The sequence below is a fragment of the Corvus hawaiiensis genome, chromosome 4, assembly GCF_020740725.1.
Source record: "Corvus hawaiiensis isolate bCorHaw1 chromosome 4, bCorHaw1.pri.cur, whole genome shotgun sequence".
Classification (NCBI taxonomy): domain Eukaryota; kingdom Metazoa; phylum Chordata; class Aves; order Passeriformes; family Corvidae; genus Corvus; species Corvus hawaiiensis.
The window spans coordinates 76,992,291-77,013,195 of record NC_063216.1 but is presented as its reverse complement, the minus strand read 5'-3'; the positions used below and the strand labels follow the sequence as shown (position 1 = coordinate 77,013,195).

Genomic DNA, 20,905 nt, shown 5'->3' with positions numbered 1-20,905 from the left:
ACTGAGCCCCGTGACTGCAGCAGCACCTTGTGCAGCAGCAGTGAGAAAACAGTTTCATTTAATGGAGAGAAAAGGTAAATTTTGCTGACAGAAAGGTGCCCAAAAACCTGCAGGAGGGGTGTGGGGATGGATGTTGTTGCTCATCACCCAGCTGTAGCAGCAGCTTCTCTCCACTGGTGTGTTGTGGGTCCAGCCCATGATGCTTGATCCCACTTAAATCACTGGACCTGGCTTAATGAGGAAGAATAAATGGATCTTTTAACATCTCTTGACCTTAGTGGAGAGGAACACTAGGAGTGGATGCAGAGATACAGAAAGACAGAACACCAGTGAGATTTTTGGGTGCCAACTTGAGTCTTGGTTCTTCTCCCAGTTTCTTTTTTTGGGCTGTGTCCCTGTGTGTGCCCCAAAAGACGCCCTGCTACCACCCCAGCCAGGACAAGCCTGGAGGATCTCACCAGACCTCTCCATCAGCAGAACAACCCCTTGGTTTGGGCTTTTGCCCTCAGTTTTTGCTAAAAGTGGTAAAATCTTAGCTGTATCTCCCTGGGGTGGGACAGGGAAGTGCTGGGGCAGGGATCCTGGTTCCTTGGATCACAGGGTGGTCCCAGCTGGCCACCAGGACTGGCGTAGAGCCAAGCCATGGTCCTATCCCTTTCTCTTGGACTGAGTTGAATTGAATTGTCTTTTTGACCTCTCTTTGGAGCCTTTAATTTCTGCCCCTCTGGGATGGGACCGGGGCATGAAGAGGAAACAAGAGCGGTGGGGGATTTCCTCCTTCCTTCCTTCAAACCCTTTCTTTCTTTATGTCTCTTTTATTGGTCCTACCTTCAGGGGATTTTTTGTGCCTCCTTTGTTGTCAACCCCCCTGTCAAACTTTTACACCCTATTTATGGGACAGACCCATCTTGTGGCTCACTGCATGCCTGGGCTCTCCCCAGCTTGGTACAACCATCGCCGACAATTCAAGCCACACAAATTGATAACACAACTAAGGAGGTGGGTAGATAAAACCCTCTCTTATCTTCTGCACCTGGGGTTTATCTGTCAGGTCCCTGTGATGGTGTTTTGCTTCCTTACCTGTTCTTCTCCTGCAGACAGTGGTCAGCCTATAGGAAATATGACTTATCTCCACAAAAGCTCTTTTCCTGCAGATGTAATGGAAATGTTTTCTCGCAAGCCAAGTGTTTCCTAAAATAATTCATGCTGCTACTTTCAGTTAAACTCACACCTTGTCTTTCCAGGAGTGGCTGCTCCCAGTGGCTGGTGGGAAAACCATGTTTTGGGAGGAGGTCTGAACTTTTACAAGGGCATGGAGGGACAGGACAAGGGGGAATGACTTTAAAGTGACAGAGAGCAGGGTTAGATGGGACATTGGGAAGGAATTCCTGGCTGAGAGGGTGGGGAGGCCCTGGCACAGGATGCCCAAAGCAGCTGTGGCTGCCCCTGGATCCCTGGAAGTGTCCAAGGCCAGGCTGGATGGAGCAGCCTGGGATAATGGAAGGTGTCCCAAGGGGTTTGGAATGAGATGAGCTTTAAGGTCCCTTCCAACCCGCATCAGTCTATGGTACTGTGATTCCCCTGAAATGGTGAGACAGTTGTATGAGCTGATCAGTGTAGGTCCCTTCCAACTGAAATATTCTATATTCTATTCCATTCATTTCCATTCCATTCCATTCCATTCCATTCCATTCCATTCCATTCCATTCACTTTCTGGATGGCTATGCAAGGCCCAGCTGTAGCTCCTCTGCCTTCTCCAAACCCACTCTGTTCCCAGGCATCTCCCACAGGACCTCAAACCTGTTGCAGCCTCCTCATCCCAAATCCCACTTCCCAGGCTCTTCTCAAGCCAGATCCTGACATGGTGGAGTTAAATTTTCCCACCAGAAACTTGACCTTTCATCAGATCTTCCATGCACAACCAGTGTCAATAGACAGGCTCTGTAAGAGAAGATACTTTGCCTGTGTGCCAGCACAGAGGAACAAAGCAGATCTCTGGAGAGCAGCATTAGGCTAAAAATCAATCCTTGAAAGTGTGACTCCTGTTTTAGAGAGTTGGAAATAATATACTAGTGCTTCATGGGGAAATAAAAAATAATGGCATTTCTTCTGCACAGTTCCCAAATGGAAGAACCTTCTCCCCAAATCAGGTTGTTGCCTTGACTGCAGAGGGATCCACGGATAAAGTGGCTCAATGCAGCCCATGGTTCCTGAAAGGTGAAAAAGTGGTCAAACTTTTCCTGGGGTGAATTTGAGCAAGAGCCCAGAACTGGTGGTCACCATTTGGGGAAATTCTCCATGGCAATTCTGGAGCTCCTGCAGTGATTACAAACAGAAGAATAGACACAGGTTTTTATACTGGTTTAGCAGTGAAAATACCCCATTTTGGCATTGCAGCACATTGCAGAGCTCTCTGCAGTGGGAGAGTTCTCTCTTGTCAGGCGAGTTGTCCTTCAGCTGCATCCCCCACTGAGAAACAGGGTCATTATTTGAAAGTTTAAAGTATTCTTCAGAAGCCAACTGCAGATCTCTTTGTGTGTGATAATGTGAGGTAATTGGTTGGGCTTAATGATCTTGGAGGTCTTTTCCAACCTTAATGATTCTGTGATTCTGTGTCACCTTACGCTTTCAGGGACGTGAGAGACCTTTATAACAGGGAGGGACAATTGCAGTCAGTGCATCCCTTGGCTGTCCCCTTACAAGGGCTGGATCTACTTTATTTTGGGAACCACTTGCAGAGCTCTGCATGGAAGCTGGTGGACCTCCCATCTGAGGGAGACCTCTGTCCTGAGACCCAGCAGGTCTTGTCCTCCTGCTCTTGCTCTGAAGTCCTGTGAGTTTGACTACATTTGGAGGTTCCTCAGGTTTCCCCCTCTTGTCCTCCTCTGCTCTCCTTTCTGCTGGACACAGTGATACCAGAACGTGGAATTTGATACGACTTTGGAGAGCAGGAGGCAAGCCCTGAGTGAATGACTCGTGGTTTATGCCAGTGTTTATTTCTACAAATACCTGTTCTGATGGGAAACCAAGGGCTGTTTCCTTAGTTCAGAGTTTACCTTGGCATTTTTATTTTTCCCCAGGTGTCAGGTCTCAGGATTATGCAGGCCTAGGACAAAACATTACCACAATCATCACAGGGACTACCCCTGCAAACACTACAGGGATCTCACCAACCACCTCTGCATTGTCACCTACCAAACAACCCCAAACGACCACCACCACTACGACTGACAAAGGACCCACTCAGATCGCTGCGACAACCACTGCTCAAAGCACCGCCACCAATACCACCAACGCGGGAACGTCATCGTCCCCCGCTGCAATGTCACCTACTGCAGTGAGAGGGACCACCCCCACAGCATCAGGGACCACATTGGCTAACACCACCACCACATCAGCCCCCACATCTGGGCAGGACAGCTCTTCACACAACGCCACTACCCCCACAGCTGTCCCTGCTGCAAGCGCCACTACTTCCCAGCAGCCCAGTAATACTACAGCCAGTTCGGGAATCTTGGGGACCACCACTACTGCAAAGACTGTCCTTGCTGGTGCCATCAGTCCTCCAGGAGCCGTAGGGACTGCTACCGCATCCTCTCCCAGCACACAGCCTCAGGGAAAACAGCCTTTGGATCATTTGTCCAACACCACTGTGAGCACCACAGTGCCGAGGACTGACCCTTCCCAAAGCTCCAAGGATTGTGCTGTCTCTCCTTCCTCATGTGCCACCAAGCAGCCTCCTTCTTCTTCCAGTTCTCCAGTCCAGGGACTAATCCCTTCCACCAGTCCTGGAAGCACTGGCACATCTGTTATCCCTCCGATTACATTCCCGTCCCTCTCCACCACTCCGACATCACAAGCTGGCAGCAAAGACACAGTCCGAGAGGCAGCCACCACAACAGCTCCTGGGGCAGGTAACCAAAGACAGGAACCTTGGTTTCTTGTGCTGGGGAGGCTTTTTTGTAGTCTCTTCCTCCAGCTACCCTAAACACCTCCTGTCATGATGGGCTGTCACTACCTTGTGTCATTTTAGGACTTTCCAGCGCACTTGTCTGTGTGACAAGCAGGTGTTTAGGTCCCTGTTGTCCTCGGTGGGGGTAGAGTCAATGCAGTCAGTGAAATTCAAGGAATGAATCAACTGGCAAAGCACAGGCATTGGCTTTTGGATGGACCAAACGGTGCCTGAAGCACCATCAACTGCAGCGACTCGATCCCCAGTGATGGCAAACGGGAGCGGCGGCGATGGGTTGGGGACTGACGCGGGAGAGCTGGGGAAGCAGCCTGACAGCCCCCGGAATGCTGCCCATGGAGGATCCCTGGTGCAGCTGACAGCTGAGGGAAGGCTGTCTGGGCATGCACAGAAAACGAGCTTTAGGTGACGAAGGAGATTTTGTGGCTAAACTCCGAGTTTACAACCCCTAAGGAGTCTGACTTTGGTAGGACGTTCATCAGTGCTGTGGGAGGGCTTTAGCTGCTCACGGCTGTCTAAGCAGCATTAGGAGTGTCCACATGCTGTTTAGGACCTTGCTGAACACTGTTAAGGTGTTTTCTCCCACCTCTGGAGCTTTACAGAGTCGTGCTAGTTCCTAAGTGTCCCGGTGAGGCACAGTTTAGCCTCCCAAACCAGCATTTTGTCTGGTGGCATTTACAAGGAAGTCATCACCCTGTGGGACTGCCAGGGCTCCATGGAGCCTTCCAGACTTGGCTGGGATTGTGGGTTCAGCTCACGTGGCTCTGAATAAAAGCTGTGATCACGCTGAAGCCCTTTATTATCTTCCCCTGGAAAATGATGTTCTTGACCCAATTTCCAGTTACCTGTAATTAGAAGCCACTCAAAAACCATCTCCACCCCATTCAGCCTCCCAGCTGTTGGCATCACTAAATGGGCCAAGGTTTTATTGCAGGCCCATCTTCACTGTCTTCTCTCAAGTCATGTTTTCATGTGTGGGCAGGAATGAGGTGAAATGGGTATTTTCATGAAGGATATTTCTTTTACCTTTCTTTCCCCTCCGGCTCCACAGGACTGTTCTCCAGTGAAGGACGATATATAAAATTATGTTAATTCAAATTTGACCCCAAGCATTAAGCCTGAAGAGGTCTAAAAAACCCTTTATATTTAATAAATAGCTGACAGAATGCAAGAGAAACAGATGGCTTTGGAATGAACTCTCTCCTGGAGCCTTCAGAATGTTTCTGGGAGAGAAATAGCCCTCATCTTTGCTGTGGAAGAGGCAGGAGTCCCAGAAGCAAACAGGCTGTGAACATCCTGTGGCATTTTAATTCTCTTTGCCACCACTTAAGGATCAGTTAGGAAGCTGGGGATGAGGGTCCTTGCCTTCAAAGGGATCTGGGGAGGCAGGAGGCTGCTGTGCTCCTTGCACTACTCCTCTGCACAAATAATTCTAAGATGCTACAGACCTTAACCAAGTCCTCAGAGGTGACCTCAGGTATCAGAGACACCTGCATGGGCCTGGCAGATTTGGGACTTGTGACCTTCTGGAATATCAGGCAGGACACCCCAGGCTGTCTCCTGTAGAACCAGGCACCACTTCTAAGCTTGGGACCCTGGAATTTTTCCGTGGAGGTGCAGTCAGCAGAGGTTATGGCATTACATCCCCTCCTAACAGAGGTGGGTGGCAGGTCCTGGAGAGCCAGGTCTGCCCCTGTTGAGGAAATTTCCCTGGAAGACACCCCAGATAAAGTGAAATGAGGGTCACTCCATATTTCTAAGTGATTGCCCAGCTACCCACACACAACAATCCAATAGCCTTTGATTCCTCTTTCCAGAACGCTCTGATGGGTTTCAGCAACAGAAAATAAAATCAGTAATAATATTCTTTCCGTATCAAAGTTCATTAAAAAAAAAAAAAATTAAAGAAACAACTTAAAGACTCTCCAGCCCTTGACACAACGAGCTTTGATGCAGGACTAGAGCTAAAAACTGATTTTGAGCTGACCCCTAACAGAGCTGTGCCAGCTGTATCCTCTATACTGTGTCAGTGTCTCTCTGCTTGTTTTTTGGTGCCTACTGGGGAGCCAGACCAGAGTACCCACGATGCTGGATCTGCATCAGCCAAACCCACCAGTGCCTCCCAGAGCCCTGCCAGTGCCCAGACATCGGCCCCAGCCCCGAGGGAACAGACAGACAGCTGCAGTCCTGGCCACCAGCACCCCAACATTTCTTCCTCAAACAAGGTAACAGCACCAGAATGCGAAGGAGGGCACTTGGTAGTGGGGCTAATTTAGCTGCCATCCCATGTGCACGTGAAGCCTGCGGCTCTTCTCACTGTTTCTGTGTCAGAGAGAGAGAGAGATCTGCCAGGAAAGTAATTCCAGGTTGCAGAATCACAGAACTGTTTGGGTTGGACAGGACCTTAAAAGGTCATTTACTCCCATCCATTTCTCCTGCAGTTTTCCAGAGAAGAGACAATGGGGATGGAGGTGAAGGGGAGCGTGTCCAGGGGAGGGGTCTGGAGCACCAGGAGCAGCTGAAGGATCTGGGGGGGCTCAGCCTGGAAAAAAGGAGGCTCAGGAGAGACCTTCTCCCTCTCCACAACTCCCTGACAGGAGGGTGCAGCCAGGTGGGGGTCAGGCTCTTTTCCCAGGAAACAAATGATGGACTGCTGGGTTGGTGACCAGCTGTCCTTCCGATCTTTGTGCACCACTGAGAATTGCTTTTCTTCTGCCTTTCCAGCTCGTCTGTAAAGACAGGGTGCAACATACCGGGCCCACCATTTATCTGAAGGAACCCAGAACCTGTGTAAGTACCACCTTGTTGACTGCCATGGAGGATTAGCAGCTGTTGGATGTTCAGCTTTTAACCTCTGGTGCTCTGAGCATGTGAGAAAATGCTCAGAAATGAGGAAATTTCATCAAAGATGCAACCAGTGTAAAATGGCGAATGCAAACCCAGGCTCAGCAGTGTCACCAGTGGGGGATGTGGCAGGAGGAGAAGAGGCTGGTGTGGTCTTCTTCAAGTAGAAGTCTCAGCTGAGCCCACCCAGCTCTTACAGAAAGACAAATGGGAAATTTTAAAAGGTAAATCTTTCCCTATACAAAAGCTAGCAGGAAAGCTTTTTGCCTAAATTGAGGGGCTGGAATTTTGTGCCAAAACTCAAGAAAAAAATGAGGGGTTCTTCCACAGTTATTGTGTACTTTGTGAGATCTTGTACCTCACACTGGGGTAGGGTGGCATCCAACTGCAGAGCAACTGGGGAGGAGAGGAGCCCAGAGTTTGAGACTCACTGTGCTCCTCAGTGCTCTCACAGAACCCTAAAGTGAGAGGAAAAAACTCCATTTCACTTGTTTCAGACCCTCTACAAGACCAAGGAGAAGTACAATGTGGTGGAAAGTCTGGGCACAGGCAAGCCCAACCCATGACCACACACCAAGACCCCTTCTGGTGGGTGGGCACTGTCTGCTGGTGTTCCTGAGGGATATCCACATTCAGAATGGTTCTTGTGGAAGCTGTGAGCTTCCTGCAGTAGTGAAGATGCACTGTACTGATAAGTTCCAAATAGGAAGAAGTTTTAAGTTGGTGATAAAGAGGAAGAGACACCAGTAAATGGCTGGCAAGGTCCTGACAGAGTGATTGTGGGCAGGGCTCAGGGGGGGGTTTTGGCATGATAATGCTCTGGTTTCTGGCAGTGTAAGCAATGGAAAATTGGCACTTCAGGGACCTTCTCACAGCCTGTGCCATGGGCAGGGACACCTTCCACTAGACCAGGTTGCTCCAAGCTCTGTCCTGCCTGGCCTTGGACACTTCCAGGGATGGGGCAGCCACAGCTCCTTTGGACAACCTGCTCCAGTGTCTCACCACCTTCACAGTAAAGAATTTCTTCCTAATATCTAATCTAAATCTCTCCTCTTAATTTAAAACCATTCCCCTTTGTCCTGTCACTCCCTGTCCTGTCCTAAGTGAACAGAATCAGCTGAGTTGGAAGGGAAGTGAAGCCACACTGTGTTCACAAAACCCCTTCAGACACACTGTCAGCACAGCAGCTCTTGAAATTCCCTGTCCCTGGGAAATGGCCCTGCCTGGCAGCCCTGGAAAGGGCTTGGACCTCCCAACATCACCCACTGTTCTCCTGGAGGAGGGAAAGCACCTGCCTGCTGCCTGTTGTCACCTTCTGACTCTGGCTGCTGCTGGGTGTGAGTGCTCCTTGCCCACACGCCTGCCGAAGTGGTGATGTCCATAGTGGTGCTGCCCTTAATGCTGAGGATGATTCCAAGGAGGGACCTTATTTCCATGAAGCCCCAGCAGGACAGTCTCTCCTGAGACCATTCCTTTCCCCATGTAATGTCTGGACACAGTTGCAGGTTCATGCTGGGAAAGCTTCTCATTGAATTTTGTATTGAATATATAAAAAGATTCAATCAGATTGGACAAAATCCAATTTTGGAGACGAAAAGTACTTAGGACCATGCTGGTGTTTAAAGCTTCCCCCCTCCTCCTGAGCACTGGGATGCTCTGTCTGGAGCTGTCCTTCCCATGGAGCTGTGCTGGGAGGCTTTTTGGAAGCAGGGATGGTGAGGCTGGGAAGCACCAGCGAGCTGAGGGATGGGCAGACACCACATCTTGGCATCATCCACCACTCCCTTGTGCCCTCTCCAGGGCCGTGGAGCGTTGGAGCTGGCGAGCCAGGGAGTCTCCCACCCTGTTTCCCTTTGATTCCTCTGGGTGTAACAACGAGCCAGAGCATTGTTAGCACAAAATGCCAATTACGCCCCAAAACAGCCACAGAAAGGCTGCAGGGCTGCAAGGGTGCATCCTCCCATCCCATTGCCCTCCTCGGCTGCCAAAGCGCCTCCCACACGCTTGCCCTTAACTTTCCACTTGTATTCCTGAGAATTGCAGCCCATTTTGTGCCTCCCAAGCTGAGCAGATAACAGAGAAATGGCACTATCTGGTTTCCCTGCTTTGTAGGCCCGGTAAACACGTCTGTAGCCAAATCCTGACAGCAAAGTGAAAAAATCCTTTGCGTTTCACAGCCCGTGGGAAAACAGGAAAGTGTGTGCTATAAGGAGGAGTGTTCCAGAAACAGCTCCAATCCTGCTCCGAGAACAAGCCAGAGTCGGGGTGGCATTGTACTCAAAATTCAGATCCAGCAAGAAACCAGGGAAGCATCAAGGGCAACGTGGGGAACCAGTGATGGGGGACATGTCTGAATCCCACAGGGCAGGGGAGAGGACATTGCAGAGCTACACACCCTGTGCACAGCTGGGCTGGTGGGGCAGCACCAACAACAGGGGGACACCAGCAACTGTTGGGACTGAACCCAGGAACTGCAGACATTTCACCCCACCACACCTCACTTTCTCCAGAAAAAAAAAGGAATTCAAGCCATAAATCCCCCAAAAAAGCCAAATACACAGTTGGCACCGCTTTGTGGACTGTAGGTACTTCACAGGCTGGTTGGTTCCCTGGATCCTTCCTCTTCAGATGATGCTTTAAGCAGTGCTGAACAGTTTGGTCCATGTTCCCCCACCTTCTACTTCTCCTTCCTTTGCTTACAGCAGGATCTTAATGAGTTTTTTCAGTAAGTCTTATTAGCTCAATGCCTCACGTTCCATAGGATGACTTCTCCCAAGGTCTGGCTCACAAATATATTTTCAGTTGGGTTGCTCCTGCCTTGGAAGCGATGGATGGATGGATGGATGGATGGATGGATGGATGGATGGATGGATGGACGGACGGACGGACGGATAGACGGATGCTCTGCTCCTCATCCCAACCCTAAAATGAGTTAGGTGAAGCAAGAAGTGATGATGGCAGAGGTGGTTGGTGTAGCCTGAGCTGTGGTTGAGCCACACAACCCCATGTCCCTCTCCCAGGGTTCCTCCTCCATCGTGTCCCCCGCCTGGACACAAATGTGCCCAAGGAGCTGAGTCAGTGGATACTGGGGAGCACCAGAACCTGCTGCAGTGGGAGGTGCAAAAGCCACAGCAGGAGTACTCGAGCCCACTGGAATTGCTGTGTGCCACCCACTGCTCTGGGGACACAGGACAGTCCCTGGAGCAGGCAGAGGGACTCCCTCACCGAGCAGGGTCGTGGTCCCCCCTCACCCCGTGCAGCTGGCAGGGGTAGTTTGTTGACTCAAGTGCTGTTACCTCATTCGGGGATGTTGATTTTAGGTCCCTGCCAGTGTGGGAACCGGATCCGAGCTGCTCGGCAGCGCCTGTCAACTCCGGCCAAGGAATGCGAGCGGCTCCGGCGGCGGAGGGGGAGCTGCCAGGGGCATCCCTGCCTGCCCAGCGGCCTCACCCTGCCCCTCTCCAGCCCTGGAAAGGGCCAGTCCCTCCAGTGCACCCTCTGAAGGGCTTTAGGCACTGCTCACCAGCTGCCAGTGAAGCGGTCTCAGCGAGGTTTTAGCCTCGCATCCCATTTCCCTCCCCACCCAAAAACAGGGTCATTCCCCCCCCTCCATGGGATGGCAGAGGGACAAACAGGTTACTGAGGGCTGAGGAAAGCAGAGCTGCGGCAAAGCCTGGGGAAGGAGGATGCAGGGGGGCAGCAGAGGCTTTCCCTGCCTCTGCCAAGCGGCAACTGCTGCACAGCCAGGGACTGAACACTCAACATTCCAAGCGTAGGAGCACAACCCAGCGTCCAGACGTGATAAAACCACCGCCATCACCAGGCTACAGCCCCTGTCCAGCTGGGAACCAGCTTTCCAGGGAATGCTGCCCTCGGGCTGTCCCGGCACCGGGCTGGGGGCAGACTCCCCACCCAGCTCTTTTCCCAGGGACGGTACAACCCCACAGAGGGGCCCCGGGGAAATTCTCCCGGTGCAAAGCGAAAGGACAGGCAAGGGACAGTGGCCTCACGATGCTGAGCTCGCCCTGGAACTGTACCCGGGGCCGGCCTTCCGCCCTGGCAAGTGCATCCTGTCTCCATTGCTGCTTCCCAAATATTTAGATAAGATGGGGTGAGATTAGGTGCGTCCCCGGGCCGGGCAGCTCCCATCCTTGCAGTGCAGCAAGCAGGGTGCTGCCGGCCACCAGTGCTGTTGGGATGGGAGGGGAGGGTTTGGGGTGATGCAGCAGGCAGGAGCAGAGCCTTTCCCAGCCACGTACTTCATTTCAGCATGGATTGAGGACTTTGACACACAGGAGCATCTGCACACAAAGGACTTGTGCACACAGGAGCTGTATATACAGCACCTCTCATACAGGACCTGTGAGAGCCAGGCCTGTGCACAGAATCATGGAATCGTTTAGATTGGAAAAGCCCTCTAAGATCATCAAGTCCAACCATTAACCCAGCACTGCCAAATCCACCACTAACTCATGTCCCCAAGTGCCACATCCACACATCAGGACCTGTGCATGGAGAAGGGTGATCCCCTCTGCTGAGCTCCCAGATGCTACGAAGCATCAAGCAAAGAACTTCAGGAACACCTTAGAGGGAGTGTGGGCTCCATTCACCCCTCTACCATCTCTCCAGGGATGCTTCAATTTGCCCAGAGAAGCTGTGGCTGTCCCATCCCTTGAAGCGTTCAAGGTCAGGTTGGATGGGGCTTGGAGCAACCTGGTCTATGGAAGGTGTCCCTGCCCATGGCAGGGGGTGGAACTGGATGATGTTTTGGGTCCCTTCTAACCCGAACCACTCTGCGATTCACTCTGCGATTCTATCCAAAAGCAAGACACTGTCTCTTGCTCTTCCCTACAGAGCTGTGGGGAAGCTCCAGGCAGGACAGGGACCTGTGTTGGTGGGGACAGAGGGTAGAAAGGCTGGAGATGCCTGTGGGCGAACTGTGGGGCTGCACAGCCCTGCCCTGCTCCTGCTGTGGCCCCCTGGCCTCCCCAGCCCCGCCTCGCTTCCCTCAGGGACCTGCTATTCCTGGAACACCAAAAGCTGCGGCTCACAGATAAGGCTGGTGCAGGGCCCTGGTGAGGAACGGCAGCCAAGAGCTCGGCTTCTTGTAAAGAAACTACTTTTAAACTTTTCCTGTTCCCTGGGAGGGCTGGCAGCAGGCAGGCAGTGCAAAGGGATGAGGGAAGATCACAGAATCTGTGTGGTTGGAAACAACCTCTGAGATCATCAAGTCCAACCTATGACCCAATATCACCTTGTCAACCAGACTCGCACGGTCCCTGAGGCAGGCTTCCCTGAGCCAGGACACAGCTGACATTGCTCAACAGTCTCAGAAATTAAATAATATTCACGAAAATATTCTTGCATCAGCATATATTTTGACTCAAAAATTAACTGTGTCCAAACAGTCTTCCAAAAGTCTTTGGTAAGAATTAAATCCCAAGAAACGTAGAAAAAGTTCTTAAACAACCATGCCAGGAAGTGCTTCAGCTCCTTTTCAGCTTGAATTAAGCTAAAATTTACAAATCGTTGTTCAAGAATCTTTTCAAGTTTAAGATAAATGTGCATATGTGGCTTGGAGAGCCAAGAGTCTTCCCATGGTTCCTCCATAGTTTAGAGATGGAACAGCAAAACAAAAACAAGAAGAGGAATCCACAGTTTCTAGAATTTACTCACAGTCAGTCGCTGTAGGGATCAGGGATCATTCTGCCCGCATTCCCCACCATTTGTTACAGTGGGGATACTGCAACACGTGTATCAAACAAGGAGGCCATGGAAAAGAAATATATATGGACCAATTCTTGATAGATGTTTCAGAGATGTTTATTTCTCCAGCTGCATGGGCGGGGCTCTGCCCAGGAACTCTCACAATCCCCAGACCGAGGGTCCTTGCCCGCGCAGGGGAACACAAAACAACCACTGGGGAACGAGGCTGAGCAGGGGCTTGGGAAACGCCATCTCTGTCCCCTCAGGGCCCCTCTCCCAGGGCTACATGGCAGGGGGAGGAGACCCCGACACCAGCCTGTGGCACTGAGCGGCACATCCAGTCTTAAAGGGGTCATTCTATAAGGATGCGACATCCTGCACCCCTGGCGATGGGGCAGGATGTTCCTGGGCAGTCCCTGGTGGGGAAGCACTGCTGACCCTCGCTGTCACTGCAGGCTGAGTGGGAGGCTGCCAGCAACGACACCACCTTCTTTGAGAGCTTCTGCTCCACGGCCCAGCACGCGTTCGACGCCAGCAGGGACAGGTGCACGGTGACGCTGACGGCCTGCGAGCCCCAAGCCCACTGCTGGGCCGTGTGCGTGGTCCTGCACCGTGAGTATGATCCCACCCTCCTGCTGCAGTGGGACAGGGTGGCACTGGAACTGGGGACCCCAGAGCTGGAGGCTTGGCAGAGCCCTCAGGTCTACTAGAGCTTGGCCAAGGGACTCTGTTCCTGTGGCTGCCCCATCCCAGTGGTTGGGAGAGGTACAGCAATTCCAGAAACGAGCTTTGTGCCCCAAGGAATGCACCAGATCCCTCTGCCATGTTGAGTCAAGGCAGCAACCAATCTCCAGGAGGAAAAATCCCTCCCAGATGGTTAAAATCAAGTGCCCAGTTCAAATCCTTCCCCAAAGACCACAGAAAGCAGCTTCTTGCCCATGACAGAGCCCTGTTGGAATACCCAGCTCAGCCTGGGGGTGCCCAAATATTGCTTTAGGACTGGGGTGCTGGGGACATGGAGACATCCTGCTGCCCTAGCATGAGGGGCAGGAAGGCCTGAGCTCCATCCTGCTCTTACTCATCATCAGAGCAGGGGTTGCATGGGTGGTCCAGACTCCACATCCATCCTCAGGGAAGGCACCCAGGCACTGGGTACTAATCCTTGAGGAGCCGAGTCCATGCCCCTCACTGGGCTTGCTCGTAAATCACCCACTGGAGATGGATGGTGGGGCCTGGGGGCTCTGGGGCTGCCCCCTTCCAGAAGAGATCCCGGCTCCTTGTCTGGCTGTGGAGCACCTACAAGGGTTAGGTTAATCCCCACACATCTCCATCCTCCTCCTCCAGAGGATGGTGGCACATCCTCCAGGGGATGGTGACACATCCCTTCCACACCTTGTGCTCACTGAAGCCTCTTTCTTCCCCCAGTTCGCTTGGACTCTGAAGAAGTCTTCAAGGGGCTGAAGGAGAAGAAGGAGAAGTTAGAGGAGGTAAGTGGGTCCCTGGTCACGGCAGAGCTACCCCATGGCTGTTCCCCAAACGTGGGTGGCACAGGAGCCTGACCTGTCCCTTCTGTGGCAGCTTGGCATCGTCAACATCACCTCTGACAAAATGGTGGAGGACATGACGATCAACGATGAGTTCAGCACCCCCCTGATCATCACCATCATCACCCTGGCCGGGTCCCTGCTGCTCATCGCAGCCATCTACGGCTGCCACCAGCGCTTCTCCCAAAAGAAGGACCAGGTGAGGTGGCAGGGGGGTGGGACAGGTATCCCAAGACTTTTTTCATCCCAGAGGCATCTTCAAGAGATGAGGATCATCAGTGTTGCTGTCTCTGCTGGTGGAGACATCCTGGCTTGTCCAGTGGGCACCACCCTCGGTTGTAATTTGAATAAGAAAGGCCTTCTCAATCCAAAACCCCATTCCAAAAACCAGCTATGCCCCTCAAAAAATTTCTTGAAATACTTTTACGAGTAGTGGAGCTGAGTTGGGTGCTCAGAATCACCCCCAGGGGTGCCAGGGAGCCCCCCTGCGTGCAGGGAAGAAGGAGGGCATCAGCAGGAGGGGCATTGACACCACAGGGCTCAGCCTTTGCAAGAGCTGGGCCAGGGCCAAATTTCAGAGCAGGAGCAGCAGGATTTAAGGAAGAACCAACACAGAAAGATAAAATAATGTGAGTTTTATCTCAGGAAGCAATCCCGGGTGATTTTAGTCCACCTGCAAGGACTGGCCATTCCCAAGCCCTGGGGCACCGAGGTTCGCACTGGTCCCAACTGCTCTTCCTGAGGATTTAGCTCTGGGACAGACAGAAACAGAAAGAGAAAATAATTATGAAATCAGATTATACAATCAGGGCAAACCACCCTTCCAATGGAGAAGCAAACCTACTTCACTCTTACTTCAAATCATTTTCTCCTGGACCAGCTCATCCTTTCTCAGCAATCCCAACATCTGCCCCATGGGAAAACAAGGAATACAGCTTTAAATATTTAGAGTGCAAGGTAGGTGAACACAGGAGGGAGGGAAGAGCAAACCAGTGCCAATGTCAGACTTGTTTGTACTTACCAGGCTTGATTTTTTTGGGAAGAAATAGGGGAAGATGCAAAACCTCAATAAATATTTGACCTGTGCTGTGGTCGTCCTGGAGCTTACAGGATTTCATCACCCCTTGGATGAAACCTCCCTGGTTGGGGTGAAAAACATCCCAGCAGGGACAGAGAACAGTACAACATGCCCCATGATTTTCAGAAAACAGGTAGAAATAAGGTATTTTTAGCGATGTCCCTAAAATAACCTGGTGCAGAGGAACTGGTACCAGTCCCAGCTGGATGTTCCCGAGGTAAATTCCCACCAGGCACAGAGCAAAGTAGCAAAACCAAAGCTAGTTCTGAAAATCAAACGCATTCCTCCTTCCTGGCTTTGTTTTTGGATGGTTTCTTTTGTTCTCCTTCTGTTTCAGTTCCAAAAATGACTTGAAAGTTTTTTTCTATTTTTTTTTTTTTCCTCCAACCTTCCCTCCCCCTCACCTCCCTCCCTGTTGTTTTATCTTGGAAATACCCAGAACATCCACCCTGATGTCCCCGGGTTTGATGATGGACATGTGGCCCTGATCTTTAATGTGAGTTCCAACACAGGGATCGGAGGGGCGGGCGCCGCATCCGTAACACCCCCAGCTCTCACCTCCGGCGCTTGGTAGGGCCCAGGAGCTTTTAACAGGACTAAAGCCCAGCTTTACAGCCCCCTTCCCCTCGCTGCATGGCTGGAGGGTGCCTTGCCATGGTGGGAGACCAGCAATCCCACAGGGAAGCAGCCCTTGGGAGAGCCCAGATGTGTCCTCTGCTTTCGAGCATCCCCCAATCTCCACCCACATCCCCCCTGCCACGAGTGACACAGGGGACGCCCAGCAGTGCCTTTGCAGCCCCTCTGCCAGCACCAAGCCCTGCAGTTTTGCTTCTCCATCCCTTTCCTTCTCCATGGATTCCCTCCCACGCCTGTCTCCTGACATTTACTAGGAGCATTGTAATAGAGCAAGCTGTGAATCCAGGCAGATTTTAACAGGGCTCCCCAAAAAGGGCTGAGCAAGGACTGCAGTTCCCCACTGAATCCTTCCAGGGAAGGAGAGGCATGAAGGACCCACCAAGTGCCCTGTGCTTCCCAAAAAAAGGCTGACCAAGGACTGCACCTCCCCACTGAATCCCTCTAGGGAAGGATGGGGATGAAGGAGCCCAAGTGGATGCAAAATTAGGATGGGCTGGGGTTCTGCCAAGGGATGAAGGGCAGAGTCAGAGCCTGAAGCACATCACACCAAAGGACCAGGGTGACAAAGTGCCTGATTGCATCTTTCCCTGCCTGGTTGTCATAGAGAGTTCCAGAATGAGGAGGGATGATGCTCAAGATCTGGCAGGTGGGACTACTCCCGAGTTAAGGAAGAGAAGAATAATAGAGCAACTAAACAAAGACAGGGGTGGTGAGAAAGGGGAGGGGAAGAGCAGATTTGAGGTAGGGAGGCAGGAGTTGGGATGCAGCGATGCTCAGCCTCTTCCCAACATCCTGGGTGGAACAAACTGAAGCTGGCAGCTGCTCCTGGAGGTTTTCCACATGTCTCTGGCTGGTCTTTCTTCCTTCCCATCATCTGCAGAGTCTTCCTCTTGCCAGCTCCATGCTATCCCCTCGCTGACCCCACCTCAATCTCACCACGAATGTCTCTCTATGTAGTTACATCAATATATATGGGGCAGCTGTCACAGCTGGCTGGGAGGTGACAGCCCTGAGGTGATGCTCACAGCGAGGCCAAGGTGTTGTTCAGTGGGGTTCATGGTTTTCTTTCCTCATAGCAGCGCCTGACCGAGGAGATGCAGACCATGGAGAACGGCTACCACGACAACCCCACGCTGGAGGTGATGGAGACCTCCTCTGAAATGCAGGAGAAGAAGGTGAACCTCAACGGTGAGCTGGGGGACAGCTGGATTGTTCCTCTGGACACCCTCATGAAGGAGGACCTGGAGGAAGAAGAGGACACGCATTTATAAGATGCAGAAGTCGATCAAGTGAGAAACGACCACCCCCCCCAAAAAAAACCCCAATAAACCCTACACACATGCACACACAGCTCCAAAATAAGGCAAGATTCCCCCCAAAAGGCAGAAAATCCCTTAATGAACTAATCATGGCCCCTTGTGCCACCACATGGGGTGCAGGATGGAAGAGGAAAGGACATGAGAAGACACCTCTGGGGCACATCAACACAAGCCACTTTGGTGGCCACATCTGGCCAAGCATCCTCCATCCCCCATCCACCTCCCACGCCAGACCTGATCATGGGCAAACAGGGTGGCTTTGCTCCTGAAGAGCTGCTGGTGTCTCCTCCAAGCATGTCTCCTCCCATCCCACATCCAACCACGCCAGCTGCATCCTCCAGCTACGGAGCGACTCAAAAATCAAGAGAAATGAAGTAAATAGGACGGGAGATGGAGCACGTCTGACAGCAAAGCAGCACCTGGCAATTACAGCTAGAAAAATCCTCTGGCCCACGCTGTTTAGTCATCACCCTGCCCTCCCTGACACCCAGGTATTGAGTGGAAAAAGCTGGAACAGCCTGTTCCTTTTTAATCCGGTTTCCATCCTCTCCTCAGAGCTAAAACGCACAAGAGCTCCTCGTTGTGCCATAGGCAAATGGATGCATCGGGACCCAGCGGGATGGGAGGGATGCAGCAGTGCCAAGTGATGCTAAGCCCTGCTGCCAGGGGCTGTGGAACAGATCCTGCACCCACTTGGAGACTGAGAGAGGTGCAGCAGCTTCTTGTTTTGAAAGGATGAGATGGAGGGAGAGGAGAAGGAGGAATTCCTTGAGTTCATCCCTCTTAGGAAGGGTGTGGAGAGCAAGAGTGATGCCTGGTCTCTAGTCCAGGTATGATGTTGGCAGTTTTGTGGTGCAGGAGTCCAGCTCTGGTGCTGCATTTCCCTATAGAATGCCTTCCAGGAATTACACAGCAGCATCTCACAGCCCTCATCCATCCTCCACGAGACTGTGGGACACACACACCACGATGGTTTGTGATTTTTGAGGGCACATTTTCCTGCCTGAGCAGCAGAAGAGGTAAAAGAGCAGCAGAACAGGAGCCAGGGAGCTTGGTGGCATTCAGGGTTTTACACCAGTACAGCCCTTGGTGTTTCCTCCCCTCGAGGTTTAAAAGCTCAGTCCACGCTCTCGAGCTCTTCTTCACAAGCCACTAAGACAACAGAGACCTGCAAAGCAACTTCCAGCTCAGCAGCAAAGCTGGGACTGAGCTTTGTCCTGCAGCCCTTGGTCTGTCACCCAGGTCTCCCTTTGCTGAAGTCTTTAGAGGGGAGAAGAAAGACATGGCTGGACTGAGGCCATTTCTGGATTTTGACTGCCCACCACAGCTCCTAAATGGCTCTGAAAGGTTGGGGAGAGTTTCATGCCTTTGCTCTGGTGAAGCAGCTCAGCCCTGGCAGAGGCAGGGACCAGTGGGAACCATCCTCCAGCACATGAGGACCAGAAGGTCACTTGGCTGAGTCCTTCTCCTGATCTGAGGATGGTGCTTGTCCCAAATCCCTCTGCAAACCAGAGGAGCTGCAGATAAGAGCGATGCCCAAACACAGCCCTTCTCCCCTGCTTGCCATAAACCAAGGCACAACGGGGAGATTTCCTTTGGGCTCTGCCACCAAGTCAACCCGACTGGGATCTGCTCCCATGGCTGCCCTGAATGAGGGGAAAAGCAGAGCCAAGCAATGGGAAGCTTGGAGAAACCCTGGTGGAGTTGGGAGTACTCAGGAAGGAGAGGATCGGGGTGGTTTGTTCAGCCTCATGACAGGCACTGGCAGAAGATACATGTGGCTCTTCCCCCTTCTGTCCTGCACCGAAGGGCAGAGTCTGAAGTGTTCAAACCTTTATATTTTTGTATGTAAATATTCCTGCTATTCATTAGCAATGTATTCTGCACACTTCACTTACCTGTGCACTGCACTATGGGGAAGTAATTTTGGAGGGGAGGGGAAATAACAAAATAAAATTAAAAAAAAACCTTAAATTATTAAAAATAAAAAAAAAATTAAAAGAAGAAAGAAAAAGCTAAAGGCCAGCCTGGTAGGGGATTAAATTTTGACATGAAGCAGGAAAACACAGCTCTTGCCCAGCTAACTCTATGCCACAACTTTACCCCTGTTCTAGCAGCATCAAGTTCAGCTCTTTAACATGGCCATGAGGCTCAGAGAAGCGGCCTCGGCATCCACAATTGCTCTGGTGAGGATTTTGGCCTCCCAGCTGCCCTGAAAGGTGAGCAGCAGGTCCCTGACCTCACACTTCTGTCCTTCCCAGAAATAAACACAGTGAAAACAGGGCGGCAGTGATGCTGTGGCCATGGGGGCTGGAGTTGCCACAAGGACACCCCTGGCAGGGCATCTCCAGGTGGTCAGGCTTTAGCTTGTGCCTAAAGATTCCCCCTTCCCAGCAAAGAGATGCCAAAGTGCTTTAATGAGTCAGGTCCAAAGACTTTCCAAGAGAACCCTACAGAGGCTTGAGATCAAGTAACCTTAAATCTTTCCGAGCAGAGACCAGTGAAGATATTACCTGCTCAGCAAGTGCTTACAGTGATTTATATTTGAATAGGAATTGTACATTTATTTATTTTTCCAGACACCATATTTTTAAACCACTAATATTTTATAGTAGATTTTCCTTCCCCTATTTAAAAGAACTATTTCCACAGGAAAAGAAAACAGTACTTTTTTTTTTTTTTTTAATGTTGAGAACATTCTTTTTCGGGGAAAAAAAAAAATCAGGTAGGAAATGCAGCAATGAGCATCTTTGGCCTTAACCCTTCCCTTCGTAGACTGTAGCCATAACTGTCACACCAAAAATAATAAATAAAAAAATAAATATTTACCAAGGCATTTCCTTCCTCCCTGCCCCTCCTCCCTTCCCTGCGCTCCTCCTCTCTCCCCCAAAACAGCTTTAACATCCCACACGTTGTACAAAGAGATTCTTGCTCTTACCTTTTGGTGAGAGCTTTGCAAGCAGCTCAGATGTCCTTGCAAGAGACTTTTCTATTTTCAGATTCATGAGGAAACGTGTAAATACTTTAGGAGCATTTTATCTCCCGCTCCCAGTGCCGTGACCCAGCTGATGAGGTTGATACTGTGACTGCTGCCTACAGAAGACACACAGAAGTCTGTGAGGGACTGGAGAAGGAAAACCTGATTGCCCAGGTGGTTACCTGTTGAGCCTTGCACATATAGTAGAGCTCTTACATACTGTGTGTAGCAGCATCTCTCACGGGGACAGGAGTCTGATTTACACTGGAATTTACTGAGGAACTGGATTGTAAGAGATTATTCTTGCATTTTCCTACAAATATATTTTGAGAGCATCATGTATTTCTGTCAATAAACATTCTTATGTAAAAGACTCGTACCTTTGGATGAGTGAGGGGAGGGGTGGGCAGGGCAGAGCTGGTGCTCCAGGGCCACAGCTTCCTGCTCTGGAGATGCTCCATGGGAAAACACTGACCAGCTGGAACAAAACCAACCCAGACCTTCAAGGTAGCCAGCCATGGAAGAGCCTGTATTTTTCCTATGCAGAAGCAGTATTATAGTGGTGGAAAACCTATTAAATTTAAAAACCAGAGGACTCGGAGGGGTGGGCAGCTGGGGCAATGTGAGGGCACCCCCACCACAGCCAGAGCACTTGCTTAAGCTCTTGGTGCCTTCAGGCTGACAGAGGGAAAGGCAGCTCACCCTTATTTCTGCATTTCACCCTTACTTCTGCATTTCATCCTAACTCACTCCTGGCCTGCAGCCCCTCCTCACACTCAGGGCAGGCTGTGGAGGAGGCAATCAAACCTCACACCCATACAGCGGGAGAG

At 51.3% G+C, this 20,905-nt stretch overlaps 1 protein-coding gene across 2 annotated transcripts in view; it reads left to right on the top strand.

The window, feature by feature from the left end:
• PODXL (podocalyxin like) overlaps positions 1-20,448 on the top strand; it is a 45,076-nt gene extending 24,628 nt beyond the window's left edge. Inside the window, exons 2-9 of one of the 2 annotated variants that reach the window (XM_048301874.1) lie at positions 3,082-3,915; positions 6,042-6,196; positions 6,696-6,761; positions 12,977-13,133; positions 13,947-14,008; positions 14,100-14,264; positions 15,583-15,639; positions 16,856-20,448. In XM_048301874.1, the coding sequence (XP_048157831.1) occupies positions 3,082-3,915; positions 6,042-6,196; positions 6,696-6,761; positions 12,977-13,133; positions 13,947-14,008; positions 14,100-14,264; positions 15,583-15,639; positions 16,856-17,050 (1,691 nt within the window). In that variant the 3' untranslated portion in view covers positions 17,051-20,448. The remainder of the gene's footprint in view (positions 1-3,081; positions 3,916-6,041; positions 6,197-6,695; positions 6,762-12,976; positions 13,134-13,946; positions 14,009-14,099; positions 14,265-15,582; positions 15,640-16,855) is intronic. The other variant, XM_048301876.1, reaches the window with a different exon arrangement.
• Positions 20,449-20,905: the final 457 nt, after the last annotated feature.